At 40.1% G+C, this 17,530-nt stretch overlaps 1 protein-coding gene across 6 annotated transcripts in view; it reads right to left on the bottom strand.

Moving 5' to 3' along the window:
- The window catches only part of SDK1 (sidekick cell adhesion molecule 1), a 588,002-nt gene that overhangs the window by 348,665 nt on the left and 221,807 nt on the right, over window positions 1-17,530 (bottom strand). For all 6 annotated transcript variants that reach the window (XM_077918733.1, XM_028706986.2, XM_077918736.1 and 3 more), the window contains exon 6: window positions 1,450-1,583. In XM_077918733.1, the coding sequence (XP_077774859.1) occupies window positions 1,450-1,583 (134 nt within the window). The remainder of the gene's footprint in view (window positions 1-1,449; window positions 1,584-17,530) is intronic.

Below are 17,530 nucleotides of genomic sequence, written 5' to 3'. Positions count from 1 at the left end.
GAAAATAGACATTAGGCAAGTAGATGCTTTGGTCACCAAAAAGCAAGCATTTCACCTTTTAAATTATATGTATTAATCGTTTTTTTCTAAAAAGAAAGAATCAACAGTAGATGCTGGGCATAAAAAATACAGAATGTGTGTGTGATATAAACCAACCACAGAAGCAGTTGATCTGAAATGGTATGAAATCAAGAGCAGCAAAATACCAGTAACTCGTGAAGAGAAAACATAAACAGACTTCTGTTTAGAACAGGTATTTAAAAGCACCCCTTCAAAGCTATTCTTTTTCTTTTGCGATACAAACTGTTTAATGCAACCCTTTCCTTTTGGTGATCTTTGCTAAGAATAGTTTCACTTGTACAAGGTACTTTTTAAAAAAGGAGGAGAAAAGTGTTCACTATACGAACACTGTAACACACCTTTTAAAACCTACCATATATTAACCCATTAATAAGGAAACCAATTTCATTTTGCCTTACTTGCTTCACAACACCTGAACAACATCAAACTGGAACAAAATGCCTGTTTCGATCCATCATCTTTTGGAATCTGTGAATATAACAAGGATGATTCCCTGCCTAGTAATTTTTTGGCTATCACACCTTCACATGTTCTAATTCAGATCATACAGCAGGGTGCCCATTATCTCATTATCTGAGCCATAGTTTGAACAAACCTCTAATCACACAGACCTACTATCTATGTCTCCTGTAGGTAAGGTTTAAACTGAAACTGCATTGGTTTAAAGGACCCAAGGATCTGCTAGGAGGCAGGTATACCATAGTGCAGTAGCTTCCTCAATCATCAGCATATTAGGGCCATACTTCCGCTTGCCCCATGACAAGGAAGCACAGGTCCAAGGGGTTTTCTGCTTGACCCACACTTTCCACGCATGGATCTGAGTGATTTTCCCCTTGCCCTGTTCCTTTCCCATGGAAAACCCACAACACAGTGCAAATGCTTCCTTTAGGGCACGAATTATGATAAAAGCCACATCCAGATGCTTCAAGTGAGTGATATTGAATGTATGCGCTGGGTGTGTGTGATGTGGTCATCACTTCAGTTAAGAAGTCGTCATAGAAAAATACTAATAGCATCAGCTTTTCAATGCACATAAAAGAAAAGAATGCAAAAGTCCAGCTTTAAAAAATACTGATTGATTAAAGAGTTTTCATTCAAAAGGGCACTCAAATGTGTGGCTTTTTTGGTATGAATTTCTGCAAGGAAAGTGACAGGTTTAAACCCTGAGACTGACTCTTCTTTGCTTAATGCACACTTAGAATCCGCTAATCAAAGAAAGGCTGAATTCCTTCCAGGGTCTTGCTTTTTGTAGGTAATACTGCTAACTCCAAAATTGCTGCTAAAGCTATTTTTTTGTGGGGGGGAAATGTCTCTCCATAGAACACATGTCATCCTTTTCAGAATACATTTTTCAAAATCAGTACTCACCTGTCACACTCAGGTAAATAAATGGGCTTGTCTTATTCTCTCCGTTTTTTTCATTGACTGCCTGGACATAGTAGCACCCAGCATCCGCTGCTGATGTTGCAAGAATGACCAACTGATTCTCAAGTGTGATGGTTCTATTTGGGGGGGAAAGGCAAAACAGGGTTTGTTAAATTAGGACAAGAAGATTAAAGTTGCAAAATATATCTCTCAAATCTGGCAGGCTTGCAGAGGAAATCCCTCTCAAACTGCCTGGAAATCATTGAAGTTCATTGATCTCTCTTTCTTTGGATTTTTTATGATTTTTAATTTGACAGAGGCCAGAATCTAGAACACTCAGGAATGGGCAGTGACTTGTTTATACACAGTGGGGTTTTTGAATATATTTCTCTTAACTCCATGCTATATCAGAAACTGCTTTTGAAACTCACCTTGATTTTAAAAGCAATTCATCATTCAGCATGAAAGGCAGCTGCTTGAAAAACACAACCCAGTGTACACATAGTTCAGCAATTCTTTGCACACTAGCTATAGAAAGATTAAAAGGAGCACCTAAAGCAAACAGCATGAAGCACTGGAGATCTGTATTCAGATAAAGGTTGTATTTTTACCTTTAAGCAGCTTCTAGGGTTCTGATTTGAAGTAGATATGCTGTGCAATAGGTGGTTTAATCTTTTCCTTCTGCTGTTTTCTAAATCTAAGTTCCATCCCTATGGATCTAATAGCAGGTGGGAGTGGAAGAGACATGATTTAGATCAAGAAAACAGCACAGAGGTAAAGTTATCCCCTCCCTGAGCACCAGTGGCAAAGATCCAGTGGCAAAGATTTTTGTATTTAAATGTTGGCAAATGCAAACAAATATCTTCTGCATCTTGGGAAGTTTGACTCTTAGTGACACCACCAAGCTCTAATATTTAATTCAAACAATTGACTCCAGTCATCCCAGTATATACTATTTCATTGCAAAGACAACAACAGCAGCAATACAGGAAGAGCTACCCTATGGCTTCTTCAGACAGACCTGCTTCTTAATCATTCATCCTTATTTGCTTGTCCAAATCCTATTTTAAGGTTATATGATATTCACTGTTTGTTGAGCACTTTTTCTGATTTCCTTCCAGGAAGATTATACAACAATGAACAATCATCCTGATTTTTTGATTGCATAGGAGTGATATGTCTTTCCATCAATTTCCTCATCACTTTCCTAACTGCAAAAAGACTATTGTTGCTTTTAAAGTGAATTTGTTGTGCCAGACTAATTGAGTACTGTACTTAATTACTCAAATTTAAATTATGCAATCTGCAATCAAACTCCTCTTGCAAAATACTTACAGCTCAGAGGTAACCTTATGAAATGTCACTGTTAAGAGAATGCTAATGTCCATTTCTGGGGAAGTGAGAATGTGTGGAGACAGATCAAAGTCATCAGAATCTCAGGAGATATAAATGTATGGCCTATGAAGCTTCATATACCAAGAGCTGCAGCAAATAGCTAGTTAACATGCTTAGCTCAAAGAAGTTATAGAGAAAAGGAAGAGCAAAGCTGCTTCTGACAGCTGTAATTGTACCATCTCCTAAGTTAGGGCCCATCCACACTTTTGTTTGTCCTGTGATTTCAAGTCATGGGTACGAGAGGGTCATTTGTTTGTTTCTGTCCTGCCACTTTCCCCAAATCTAGATTCCCCAGTCTACTGCTGAATCAGAACAAGCTTCCATCCACAGAAAACCCAACTGATGTTTGTTCGGATTTAGCAGTAAACAGTAGTTTTTCCTAGGGAAAGTGATGGGGCAAATAATAATAATAATAATAACAACAACAATAAAACTTCTCAGCCCCATGACTTGAAATCACTTGCAATAACGATATAAACGGCAGTGTGGGTGGGCCCTTAGCGTGGCATCTTCTCAGAGGAATCAGCAAAGTCTAGTATAAATTTGCCCTTTCTTGTAAGAAATGCTTCTATAAACCAGTCCTTGTAAAATTGCTCTAGCCTTTTACGTCCGCTTGCCTGCAACACTAGACTTTCCACATTTACTCAGCAATCAACCTCCAGTTTTAAATTAAAATCTATAACAACTGATGGACAAATCATTGTCAAAGAGTTTTCCAGCATGCTTCTTCAAAAAGCAGAGGCCACAGAGGGGAAGAATGGGGACGATGCATGATTTGTGTTTGTTATCTTGACTTCTGGGAGAAATGATGCTACCTTTAAGTTGTAACCAATCTCTCAGAGGCTGCAATGGTCTGTGCTGTAGTAACCATCTCTTCAGTACATCTCTTGATTGCATTCATCTCTTGAGTACATTCATATATAGTGCTAATGCTACTGCAACCTGTTCAGCGGCGGCAGCAGCACTTGGAGAAGGCACAAGAGAGCACTCGAGTGGCTCCTGCTGCTGCTTGGAGGGAACATTGCATTATACGTCTTAATAAATGTGCAGAATCTTAGTGGTATTTTGTAACTTGGAGACTATGTGCCCATATTGATAACTCCCCTCTCAGATCTCCAAGACCTATGCTATGTTCTCAGCCAGGCAGGTGTAACTCTGCTTGCATGGAATGATGGAGAGGAACTAAGCGGTTGGTGGTGATGTGGCTTTGGTAAGAAGGTGCCAAGGAGGGCAGTGGGACAATGTTAGCATCAGCAAAAGGTGACTTATTGGTGGCCCAGAAAAGACTTTGGAATAAGCGAAGCTCCCACACAGAGGGCTTGCTCACACTTCCGCTTGCCCTGTGCCTAGAAAGCAAGGGGCCAAGCAGCTTACCCATGCCCCACTCCTTTCACAGGGAAAACCCACTCTTTAGTGCTAAACCAGAGCAAATGTCAATCCAGAGAAAACCCAAAGTGCTTTTTCGTCCGATTGCGGTTTCCCCCCAGGGAAAGGAGCAGAACAAGAAAAGTGGATAAGCTCTGAAAGCGGGTGGTTAGGAAGGACTTTAAAAAAAAAAATGGAGTGCTGGGATTGCAATTAAGGTAAAAGTTGACAGGGACTATATTGTTGGACAAGATACATTACTTCAAAGATTCCTGCATTTCAGGGGGTTTGACTAAATGACCTTTGGGGTACCTTCCAACTCTACAGTTCTATGATTCTACCTAATAAGCCCTAATTTTAAGGGGTCTGTACTACATATATGGAAGACAGGAAAGTAAGACAGAGAATGTTTCAACTGGAGTGGGGTTTCCAACTGGGAAAGTTTTAATTTGAACACAGTTAAATTAAATACAATATATTCAAATACAAATTATCTATTTGCCCTTCCACAGAAAGAGTAATTCTAAGTATGTTGGCACCAGCAGGGATTATTATTTTTTAAATGGCTCTTAGACATGAAAGGTGGCTGATCCAATCCAGTCTCAGGGATGGAGTGAAGAGATCCACCTTTTCCTTGCCTTCACAGAAAGTATTGGCACCCCACCCCACCCCAGTTAAAGAAAATAAGGATATTACAGTAAACCTGCTTCATATTACGCATACACCTAAAAAGGTAAAGGTAAAGGACCCCTGACAGTTAAGTCCAGTCATGAATGACTCTGGGGTTGCGGCGCTCATCTCGCTTTACTGGCTGAGGGAGCCGACGTTTGTCCGCAGACTATTTTTCCAGGTCATGTGACCAGCATGACTAAGCCACTTCTGGCTAAACCAGAGCAGCACACGGAAACACTGTTTACCTTCCTGCTGGAGCGGTACCTACTGTATTTATCTACTTACACTGGTGTGCTTTCGAATTGCTAGGTTGGCAAGAGCTGGGACTGAGCTCACCCCGCTGCGGGGATTCGAACTGCCGACCTTCTGATCGGCAAGTCCAAGGTTCAGTGGTTTAGACCACAGCGCCTCCCGCGTCTTGTATGTATGTACGTATATCATACATCTAGTATGGCTTAAATAGGGGACGCGGGTGGCGCTGTGGGTAAAAGCCTCAGCGCCTAGGGCTTGCCGATCGAAAGGTCGGCGGTTCGAATCCCCGCGGCGGGGTGCGCTCCCGTTGTTCGGTCCCAGCGCCTGCCAACCTAGCAGTTCGAAAGCACTCTCGGGTGCAAGTAGATAAATAGGGACCGCTTACTAGCGGGAAGGTAAACGGTGTTTCCGTGTGCGGCTCTGGCTCGCCAGAGCAGCAATGTCACGCTGGCCACGTGACCCGGAAGTGTCTCCGGACAGCGCTGGCCCCCGGCCTCTTGAGTGAGATGGGCGCACAACCCTAGAGTCTGTCAAGACTGGCCCGTACGGGCAGGGGTACCTTTACCTTTTTAGTATGGCTTAAATCCCTACTGGGTTCATTAGGACTTACTCCCAGCTACGTGTGTATAGGGTTGTAGCGTAAATCAAGATATTATTTAGATAAAAGTAATTTATGGTATTGCCTTGGGATGATTATCTTATATGAAGAAATGATTTGTGGAAATCAGTAATGGAGATTACTTAATTTAAGATGGAAGAAAGTTTCTTCAATTACTTAGTGCACTCAAACTGGAATGTGAAATTGCAAGTCTTAACAAATCTGCACACACTGAGAACAATAGTATCTTGTAATTTTGAGAACAGGTAATACTGTAACTATATTTAATATGATAGGGGAGACTTAAGCGAGCATCCCCATCAGACTCCATGGGTGATAGTTCTAGTTCCAATTGCATTCCAAAGGATCTCACAACCAACTGTATGCCCTGTACTGTAGTGTTTTGTTTCTTAAACTTAGTAGAATTTCATAAGTATTTTGTGAAACGCAATTTGATGAGATACTAAGTTTGCTATTCAGTCCAAAGCTTTGCCTAACAACACAATCCTACTCAAAGTTCAATATAGATTTTTGAACTTACTTCTAAATAAATTGGTGTGGGGTTATAGCCAAGAACAGCATTCTGGATGGAGGCTCCTATTTTCCACATGAAAATGAAAGTGCTTTGAAAAAGTAAACTTTACTTTCAAATGTGAAGTTGCTGTTTCTGGGGGTTGGGGGGAAGGCCATAAAGCTTGAGGAAAAACAGTTTCCACCTTCAGTGTTGTTATTTTTTACTTATCCCAGTGCCTTGGGTTTCTAGCCTGAAGTCTGATTCCAGGATGCTTAGCTTGTTAAACTTTTTAAGGTAGACAAAAATGGCATAATGGCTTTAATCTGTCGATATTTTACAATTGGCATAGAGAAAGAATAGAGAACAGTATGATGCACTGTTGAATTTTGAGAAATACGTAAACATGTCTAACGGAAGTTCAACATGCAAATGTATATCACCACCTTGACTCTCCAGGTTAACAAAGATGAAGGTTAACTAATCCTCCAAGGATAATCTGAAACATAAGCCTCTGGAATCAAATGAAAGGTTAAGAGGAAAAAGAAAACAGTAGCCATCATAGGGAGAATAATGTCTGCTTCCTGCCAGATGGTAACTTGGCCCCACATACATTATTGAAAAAGTCACTATGTTAAACACCGAGGGGGGGGGCAAGGCACCTGTCTACCTAGAGCAGTTAATTCTTTCCCGTTGAAACAGTGATAAGCAAAATATAGATTAATAGTCTGCATGGGGCATCAATGATGCATTTTCAGCCCTGGAGGCAGATGTGTGAGAAGGAAGAGCAGGCAGGAAGAAAAAGACAGGAACTCATGTCTGTAGTAAATTACTTGCTGTGCGGTTGAAGAAAGGCCCCCCTGGGGGGGGGGAATCTCTGTGTGTTACAGTTTCCTCACTGAGAGAAGAAAAGTGGTGGCTTTAAACAGCAGAAGTTTGGATAAAGCAGCAGTGAAGGAACACTATGGGGGAACAGTTATTTTAAACACCTACCATATAAGCCCCCTAATTTCCCCAAACTCAAGATGCTTACTAAGAGAGAGAGAAATGGCATTATTTATCAGGAAGATGGCCAGGGTTAGGCTTTATAGGGGTTATATATAAAACAAGGCAAGATTTTTCCATTTATGGAACTTGAGAAGATCATTCCTCCCCACTGCAACCATCAATGGTCTTGTATGGATGCTGAAGGAGAAAAGTTAGAGGATTCTTCCCTGCACCTCAGTTATTGAAGAAGAGGGAGTTCAGGGCTTCATTTTTGTTGATTTCTCCCCCTTTTCATCCAAGACACCAACTCCTGGAGAGTTAAATATTTGCTAGCTTTTTAGTGACTAGATTGCATGATAAACAGATAATGCCAGATTACTGTATCATAACAGAAAAAAATCCAAGCCATGGCAAAAACCTGATTTGGTCTATACTTACAACACAGCCATCTGTTTAGGAGCCAAAGTGCATTCTATTTTGTCAAAAGGCCTAGATAAAGCTCCCTTTACAGTGTTTCCACACAGCTAATACAAACATCAAGCTGCTTTTTGTGCAATATTAAATGCCGGGGGGGGGGGAGGGATCTATGTGCCTTATAAAAACTTCAGTTTGGATCACATCTAACTGGAGCTGATCCTTCTACGCAAGAACTTAAGCGACTCAGAAACAGCGAGTCTAGGAAGAAATGAGGAGATTACAGGGCAATAACAATGTAATCACTCAGGGATTCCCTGTAGGATTGTCATCCTCTGGCAAAGTCTTTCTGACATGAGCCTGTCAGAAAAAAAATATGCTAGTCATTCTTTTGTAATTATTAATTGCAGTTTCATTGCTTTTAACAAAGAAAAAGAAACGTACAAATGTATGCTCAATATTTGAGGCTGGGGTGGAGAACCTGTCCAGATGTTGTTGGACTCCAACTCCCATCAGCCCACTATAGCCAAAGGTCAGAGAGGGTAAGAGTTCTAGACCAACACCTGGAGGGCAGCAGGTTGCTCACTCCTCTTCTTGGCTCTGTGTCACATTAACTTTCACAAAGCACTTGTTTTTAAATACATTCTAGGGAGCCATTAGAAGAAGCTTATCAAGTGCTATTTAAGGAGAAGATCAGTAATGGCAGGCAAACTATTTTGGAAGGCAGATTTTTACGTTATTACTGAAGTCCCTGGCTATGCAAAGAAACTGAGAGTGCCCCTAGCTAACTCCTCCATTCACGCAGTGTGGCCCAACAGACCAAACCCCAAGGCAAGTGAAGGTCCCAGAAGGTCCCAGCATTCATGACAACAGGCAAACAAAGAAATGCAGAAAGGGTTCCACTTCCCTGATGCCAGGACATTGGCAAATGACCGCTATTGAAAAATTAATACTCGCCAATCCCACAACTGTTTGAGCAACCACAATGCAAAAGGCATACTCTTTGTGGAAACTAGGTTTGTCTGGTTTTGAGGTACACTCATATTCCAGAGCAGCCCATATCCACAGAGCAGAATGATGTACCATGATGTATAGAGATAGCTAATAATAATAATAATAATAATAATAATAATAATAATAATAATAATAATAATAATACAAGCAAGATATGGTAGCATTTTCTTCTCCAGGTGATTGCCTCAGCTTCTCACTTGAATAAGAAAATGCTTGATCTTTTTCAAAATGCTGCTATTTGTACATGATACATGCGATCCAATCTAGAAAAAGCCTACCACACAGGTTAGCTACCACTTGAAAAGTCATGTGGTTCCACTGTCCAGCATCCCTCTCTAACAAAGACAAAGTGAGTTTTAACTTTTTTAATTCTCTTGTGTTTAAAACTGTAGCTCAGCTTCTGATTCAGCAAAGGCCTTTCATGTTTGAATGTCTACAAAATACCCAACTGTACACAGATTTTCATTTCACACATGCTTGAAAATACTAAGATATGATTTTCAAGTCCTTTCAAAGCAGGTGGCTCACACTGCATGTATAAAACTGGACCCAGTGATGTGCAAACTCTCTGTTTAATTCAGAACTGGCATAGTAATTATAAACTATCTCCCTGCCCCCCACTCATCAAAAGACTCATTTATTTCCCGAGAATTCTCTCTTGGCATGGAAGGGTGGTACATGTCTGATTAGGGTGTTGCATTGCCCCCTGGAAATTGTAGCTCACAGCTACAGCCACTGCTGAGAGCCACTTCAAAAGTGAACCACCCACACCCTGCCAAAACAAATAGGAAGTGGAATACTTAAATCTGGATTGGAGACAACAACCACATAAAATGTTTGCAATAAACAAATCAATAGAAGTGACTCAAACAGAGGGAAGGTACCAAGTTTCATTGTCACGCAATCTCATTATGTTGATCACAGAAATCAAATGTTTCACTCATCAAATATTTGATAAATTCTGTGCCTAGACCTGCAAAGCAGTCTTACTAACAGAATCAGCAGAAGTGTAATGTTACATATGAAGCCAGAGAAGAACTTCCTAGGCAAAATATGATAAATTCATTATACAATTAAGCTTGGTGACCTCAGGTAATTATGAAGCAAAATTGTGAATTATTACCTGAACCAGGTAATTATGAATATCAGTGATATAGTGAAACACATGTTCATCTTCTTAAAGAGTCCAGGCTGAGATACTTCTAATTACTGTTCCACTATTTGCAGAGTTTAAAAAATAGGCTAAAATCCAGACAAAGTCAAGTATTTTTATTTTTCGCTGATGCCAATGGGATGCCCATTGAAATCAAGAGACTTTATAATGCTTAACTTTGGCTGGATTGTCCTGTCATTTTCAATCTTCACCTTCAGAACCCACCATGGGACTGCTCTAAATTTCCTGAAACACGTACTCATCCATTATGAACTCAAATTGTCATGACAGCCCTTTTCCACCGGGACTGTCAACCTAGAGAGTTGTTTGCAACAATGCTACTATTTGACATTCATCCATCAGTGCAAAACAAGAACAGGGCTTATTTTCAAATCTATACCTCAGCCTTAGTGGAAAAGACATTGACGAGGAATTATTGACCCTTTTATAGCATAATCCAAAAACAGGGAGAGAAAAAATGAAAATAAGAGATGAGTTATCTGGACATGACATGGCAAAGTAATAAATAATACCTGGTCTTGAAGTAGACATAGTAAACTTGGGCAGGTGTCACTTATTAAAGAACACGATTATAGGACCAGTTTGCACTAATAATAAATTTATTATTAAATAAAAATATAAAAATATAAAAATTAAAAATATAAAAATCAAAAAGTAATCAAAAATATAAAAATCTAAAATCTAAAAAAAATTAAAAATCAAAAACTAAAAAAAATAAAAATAAAAAAGTAATGTCTGACCACTTTATCCCAGGAAGAACATTACATGAATAGTTTTAATCCAGGCACTGAACAGACCCAGACCTGCTTGCCTTCAACCAGGGTGCTGTGTCTTGTACCTTAAGACATTAACATATGCTAGGCATAACCCAGAATGTATTAAGATTTTGCAAATATAAACACAGAAGATTCTAGCTCTGTTTTAAGACATGAACAGAGTTCTACATCTTCTGCCTGTGACCAGATCTCTCTCAAACAACAGAAGAGGGGAGGCTTAATTTGGTTTCCGAAAAGGGGGATGCAGATGTTCTTGAAATCCAGGAGTTATATAGTTATGGTCAAAGTGATAATTAGTGGACTCTCCCCCTGTTTGTTGGTTTGTTAAGAAGTGATTGATTTAAAAAACCCATCACCTTTCATGTCACTTTTTCTCTTACTTATCATGAAAAGTGATTGTTTCAGAATAGCCATATTTTGCTGAACAGGATCCCATAGTGTGTCCCAAATGCTACAGTTCAGTGCCTAGAAACCATGGGTCTGAGCGATTTTGCCTTTGCCCCACCATTGCCCCCCCCCCGGAAACCATCTCTTTAGCGCTAAATCAGAACAAACGACAATTTGCAGAACACTCAATTGCCCTTTGTTCTGATTCAGCGCTAAATGCAAGTTAATCCTGGGGGGAAGGGGCAGGGCAAACGGAAGTGTAGATGAGCCCCATTCAGCAGCAGAGCTGCCTCCTAGCTTGCTTCATCACTCTGGTGTACACTAGGGGGCCAAACAGGCTCTATCAATATATTCAATATTGAACAAAGACATTGGATTCTTATCTCATTATACATGACAAAGCCATTTTTCACCTTCTCACCCCTTGCTTTTTCCTGTAAGACCTATTGCAGTCGTTAAGAGTCATCAACAGGCTCATCACAGCTATCTGCCAATCACCCATTCCCACCACCCTTCTGAGTAATACCCCTCCCCACCTTCTCACTATATAGAAGGATCTGGCAACTTCTGTTTCAGTGTATCTGAAGAAGTGTGCATGCACACGAAAGCTCATACCAAGAACTAACTTAGTTGGTCTTTAAGGTGCTACTGGAAGGAATTTTTTTTGTTTTCAATATTGATTCTATTTAATATATCACCTTATATTCAGCTCATTTAACTCCTCCGCCTGTTGAACTCCCCAGTCTGGCAATTTCTGTAGACAGAGCTAGCAGTCATTGGAAAGCAGAATGGTAAAATTACTTAATTAAAAAGGAGTATTTCTACACAATCCAGATTTCCACATGACTGGTCTGCAAAGGGAACTGTCTGTACTAATGGTGGGCACAGAGCTGATTTGCATTTGGAAGGCTGATGACCAGTTTTCAAATACAAATAAATACAATCGTTCATTGTCTCACTATGCAATGGTGTTCTTTGTTGGCACAGACATTTTCTCCGTTATCTCGCATGTTATTAAAATAGCACCTAGCTTTCAGATATATTATAGCACCACCAGAGCATGCTATGCTATGGAAGTAGTCAAAAGCTTTATTAAGCCCTCTGAGGATGTGATTGATGGTCCCCCCTCGCTGTTCCAGTGGCAGGCCCACTTGAAAATACTGCGCTGAACAAAAAGCAAATTAGTAATGAAATGCACCACCCCTTTGTCATAGGTAACCTGGTGAGCAGATGGTGAATGAGGTGACAGTGACAGAGATGAATTTTTAATGACAGAGCAACAGTTTTAGTCCATAAATTGAGAAAAGCTTTAGCACTGCCAACCTTGCTGTCCCACAGCTGCTTCTATCCCCATATTCAGCCACACCGCTGTTGCTAAAGTGAATTCGTTATCTTTGAGCTACATGTTCTGACATACACTGTTTCAAGGCTCTGTAGTCCTAATGGCTCGAAAAAGGGAAGCATGCCATAGTGTGTAAAAAGACCTGCTTTCTTGTTCCAGCAGGCTTTTTGGAATTGACTACTTTTAATTAAAGGGCTGGTGTCGTGCTGTTTTTATTGGAATTATTGGTATGTTTGAAACAGATTTGATATATGTATATAGTTTTAATTCTATCAATGTTTAATTATATTTTAATGATGGATTTTTCTGTGTTTTTAGCAATTCTTGGTTTTCCCCCTGTAAACTGCCTTCAGGCCTGTCAGGAGAAAAGACGGGGTATAAATAAACATGCAATAATAATGATCATAATCATAACCATAGATGTTTTAGAACCATGAGGTCTAATCTTTTACCACACCTTAGACTTGCATTAAGTTTGAACTAATGTAGTATTGACCAATTCCTTGTTTGATTATAAATTCAACAGCAGATCCTTTGAAGCAAGGATTGCCAGCTGACAGCATGAGGCTCCTCTACCAAATTTGATTCACATCTACGATTGAAAAGTCTTTCTAAAGTTCACTCATAAATCTAATGTTTTCAAGTCATAAGCGATGGTCTTCATTTGTTAATGTTGACAATATGAAAGTAGTTTGTGATCTGGGCAACACATTGGAGAATAGTGGCCCAAAGAAAATAAGAAAGCTTGGATATTCCTGCTTTAGACTACTGAGAAGTCAGCACACCAGGTGGGGCAGACTCACTATGCTTTCTTCCTGGTAGGTGGCCTCACTCTTACTTACTAGCAGAGGTGAGGTGACAAGAAAGTCAGTGAGATGCAAATGTCCCAGCAGAGCCAATGCAGAATTCCTTCCAATGAGTTTGCACAGCACCAGCTTCTCCCTCCTGGTAAGCAACAGTAACCCACCTGCTGGGAAGAGAGCATAATAGAAGCACCCCACTTGGTGAGCTGTTTCTGATGCACACTCCACTGAGCAGGGGACATTTTCAGGATAAGCCAATTTCCTCAGCTCAGGAACACTAATGACGGGAGCTTGGAAGAAAGTTGTTGCTTCTGCAATGAAGCAGTTCAGACTGGCTCTCACCTAGGCATTGACCCAGGTAGCTGGGCACTTTGGCAGTAGCTCTGAAGCTCCTGAATGGCTCACCATGTCCTCTGCTCTAGAGGTGAGGGAAAATCTGAGAGCCTGCCAGGAACCAAGCCAGCTGGTATGGGGACCTCTAATCTTCTGGTAGGGATGTCCAAGGGCTCTTTGGAGGGGTCCTGCTTCCAATGTTCCTTCTCTGAGGAGACTTCAGGACAGTACCAAGAGAATTTCCACTCTCTTATCTATCAGGCCTAGCACATTTCACCACTCTTCTTCATGAGAGCTTCCCCCTTTCAAATGGAAAATGAGAATACAATGAGAGCTGCTTGCAATAGATGTTATTCAAATGAGGCTGGAGGATCAGGGAAACAGTTGAGATATTGCCAGGTTGTCCTTCAGCCCAAAGATGAAAAAAACCACCCCAAACCTTAGAACCTGTTGTGCTCTGTTCAGTAATTTTGCGACCAAAGTTCTTTCCTATACCCCCTTGAATCAGTTGCAAACAAGAGAGTAATTACTATCCTGCTGAAGCAAATATATGGTTCACCACCCTGTATACAGAGGTGAAGGCATGACATATGATTATGCTGGTGGCACTAGACCAGGACACATTTTGTTTCTATGGAAAAGCCCAAAACATAATGCAATGTTTTATTAGTCTTCCTATTCAGTTTGAGTCAAAGGCCTTTTTAAAAAATCAAGTGATGTTCTCTTTGGGGAGAGAGGAATATGTATGCCCTTCCTCTGATCCAGTTCTCCCAAAAACAAGGGCAAAATGATTTTGCAATCAGCCTTTCTTGTTTGAGTCTCTCTGGCTTCCTAACTGAAAGAGGTCTGTGCTAAGAAACCACAAAAAATCTTCTGATCCCAAACCAGATTTTGTATTTCTCCCAAGATGAGTTATTTTGGATATGGCCTAGGAAGAATATTCCTAGATTCTAACACTGTAGAAGAAAACACTGGTGCTGGTTACCCTTACAAATCTGGATCTAGTGCTTATCAATGACAGGACAGTGGTTTAAGTGTATTATCTCTCCAACACAGGAAGATTTATATATCGTGGAGGTTCTCCTCCTTGATGTTGTACACAGAGAAAACAACAAGACAGAAGATGTCTTAACATAAACATTTATAATGTTTTATTGGCATATTTTTAATGTTTCTCATTTTTAACAACATGTTTATTGCTTTTGATATAGGATCAAATGCCTCTCTTGTGATTCAGTTTATCGCATTTTTATGTCACCCTCCAGTTATATTCCCAGGATGGTTTACAAAACCTACACAATTAAAATGTTAATACAAAAATTAGAACACATAACAGTCTTCCACCAATTGCAAAACAGTGTTCAAGGAAACTTCATGATCGGGATTTCACACATTAAAAAACATAACCCTGAATAGCAGCTGGGGAATCGAATCTGGGTTGAAGTGCTTGGGAAACAAGGTTTACCTGTTTCCCCCATGCCATTTCTCTAAATTCATCCTCCCAAACCTCCTAGTTGCCATGCCGAGGGGAACATATCGGGGCCCAAATGGCAATTGCATGTTTTACATGCAATGTAAAGCAGAGCATTTGGGACATGGTTGTTTTAACTGGGAAAATGGTGCAGTGGAAAAAGGATTAGCCCCTCTGCCACCAACATGGTAGCCTCACATTCTGGGCCCCTGGTGCTTATTATTAGAAAGAAAGAAAATAGAGAAAGGGAGATCCTGTTCACAGGTCTTGAGCATCACAACTAGTTTCACCCTATTAGGAATTATTTTAGAAGTATTTATTTATTTCTTAGGGCAACCCAAAGCAACTTACAACCAAACAAATGTCCCAGTCATTAAACAGTTAAAAGTTTGCAAATAACTTGAAAACAGGGGATGGGGAGTAATTATCTCAAGTCTAAGTATTAGTCTTATTAGTATTATGGCTTAATTTCCCCTACTTCTGCCTAATGCCTTTTTGTGCGCCTGTCAGACATTCTGTTATGACTGCGGGGAAAAGACAACTGCTACTTCCCTGCTCATTTTCAATTCCTTTAATAGCACTTGAATTACACACAGTGGGTGGGCGGGTATTTCAGTTTTAAACAGCAGTTTCCCAACAACCCTTTGTATTGGAGCATGTTGCATATCACAATATTCACGTCCCCTGAATTCACACTTTGCATGAAGTATAGGCATATACTGTAATGGGCATATTTATCTTTCTCACTGAGTAAGAGCATCTTCCCCCAAAATCTTCTTTTATTTATGTTATTTTGAAGTTCGTCAATCAATCCAATATGTCTTGAATACAATCCTTAACACAAACACATTGATGTACCATATCTTAAACATATAGATATAGACACCCAGATTCATATCCAATGTTAGTCAGACTCAGGGTTGACCAACTGAGAGAAATGGACTTAAATAATGGCCAATTCTGAATATGACTGGGTAATGGGACATCACCCCTAAGTGAAAGTGCAGCTAAATAAATTAAATTTTAAGATTTAACATACTGACTTCAACTCCAAATACATTCCATCAAGTATGTCACACTGGTGTGGATGGTAAACACAAAAATAGATTTTGTAAGAGTTGCAATTATGGATAAAGTCATAGCTGTCAACGCTTCCCTTTTTTAAAGGGAAATTCCCTTATTCCGAATAGGATTCCTTGCAAGAAAAGGGAAAAGTTGACAACTATGGATAAAGTATGAATGAAGGAACACAAAGGCACAGACAGAAACAATGACCCACATATGCATGAATGTCTTAGTGTGGACACAGCCCTAGTTAGCTATTTCATTGCTCATTGAGGAGAACTTATGGCAAAATTCACTGCAAATCTCACTTCACAATGCAAAGCCTAATAATAATAATAATAATAATAATAATGATAATGATAATAATACAGTAGTAGTAGTAATTTATACCCCACTCATCTGGCTGGGTTTCCCCAGCCTCTCTGGGCAGCTCCCAACAGAATACTAAAAACAGGATAAAACGTCAAACATTAAAAATTTCCCTGAACAGGGCTGCCTTCAGATGTCTTCTAAAAGTCAGATAGTCATTTATTTCCTTGACATCTGGTGGGAGGGCGTTCCACAGGGCGGGCGCTACTCCCGAGAAGGCCCTCTGCCTAGTTCCCTGTAGCTTCACTTCTCACAGTGAGGGAACCCGCCAGAAGGCTCTCGGGCGCTGGACCTCAGTGTTCAGACTGAATGATGCACGATTCAGTATTGCTTATCCTTGATTAAATAAGTCTGTTCCTGTATCTTGAGCCAACCCACAGCAGCATCAGTGAAAGTCCCTACACGGCTTACATGAATAAATGTCCCAGTGCAAATATAATGTCCCTGATCTCCTAAAAATTGTTAGGAGATGGGGAGAGTGCTGTTGGCTCATCCATTTCCTGTTAATCCCTCCACCTGACGTGCATGAGCCCTCATCTCCATTTCAAGATGTGTGCAATGATGTAGGATTGAAAGCGGTTTGCCAATCCTGACTATTATGGGGAATCCTGGGTCCCAATAGTATACTTTCTGTACAGAACGTTTTTCTTCAGAGGGCCTTGTGAATCAGAAAACTTAAAAGTACACAGCCAAACAACATATTCCCTGTATATATTCATATTCAACATATTCATGAGAAAGAGACATTCTTAACACACATATAACTGAAGAGCAAGAACTGCTGTAAAATAAAGGAAAGCACTTGAGGAAGGACATTGTCTTAATAATGATCCACTGCTTCCTCTCTGTCCCCTTTCTAAACAAAATGTTTGCTCCTTAAGAAGTAAAGACTTCAAAAATTAGTCAAAATGCTCTGCCTGGGCTTGATTATTTTGAGGTAAAAGCTAATGGGACTATCTCATGGAAACTACAGAGTCCACTCTACAGTCAAAATATAACACTAAACTCTGGTAACTAGACATACTTTGTCCCACATTAATCTAGACATTCAGTACTGAGGAAATATAAGACATATGCTTAAACGTCCTGCAGGTTTAAACCTAGACTACATTTGCCTGCGTGAGCTTTGCCTGTAAGTTGCCAATGCGTCTTCCTT

Source organism: Podarcis muralis, chromosome 14, assembly GCF_964188315.1.
Source record: "Podarcis muralis chromosome 14, rPodMur119.hap1.1, whole genome shotgun sequence".
NCBI classification, from domain to species: Eukaryota; Metazoa; Chordata; class Lepidosauria; order Squamata; family Lacertidae; genus Podarcis; species Podarcis muralis.
The sequence above is the reverse complement of the archived record's forward strand: the minus strand, read 5'-3'. Positions and strand labels throughout refer to the sequence as shown.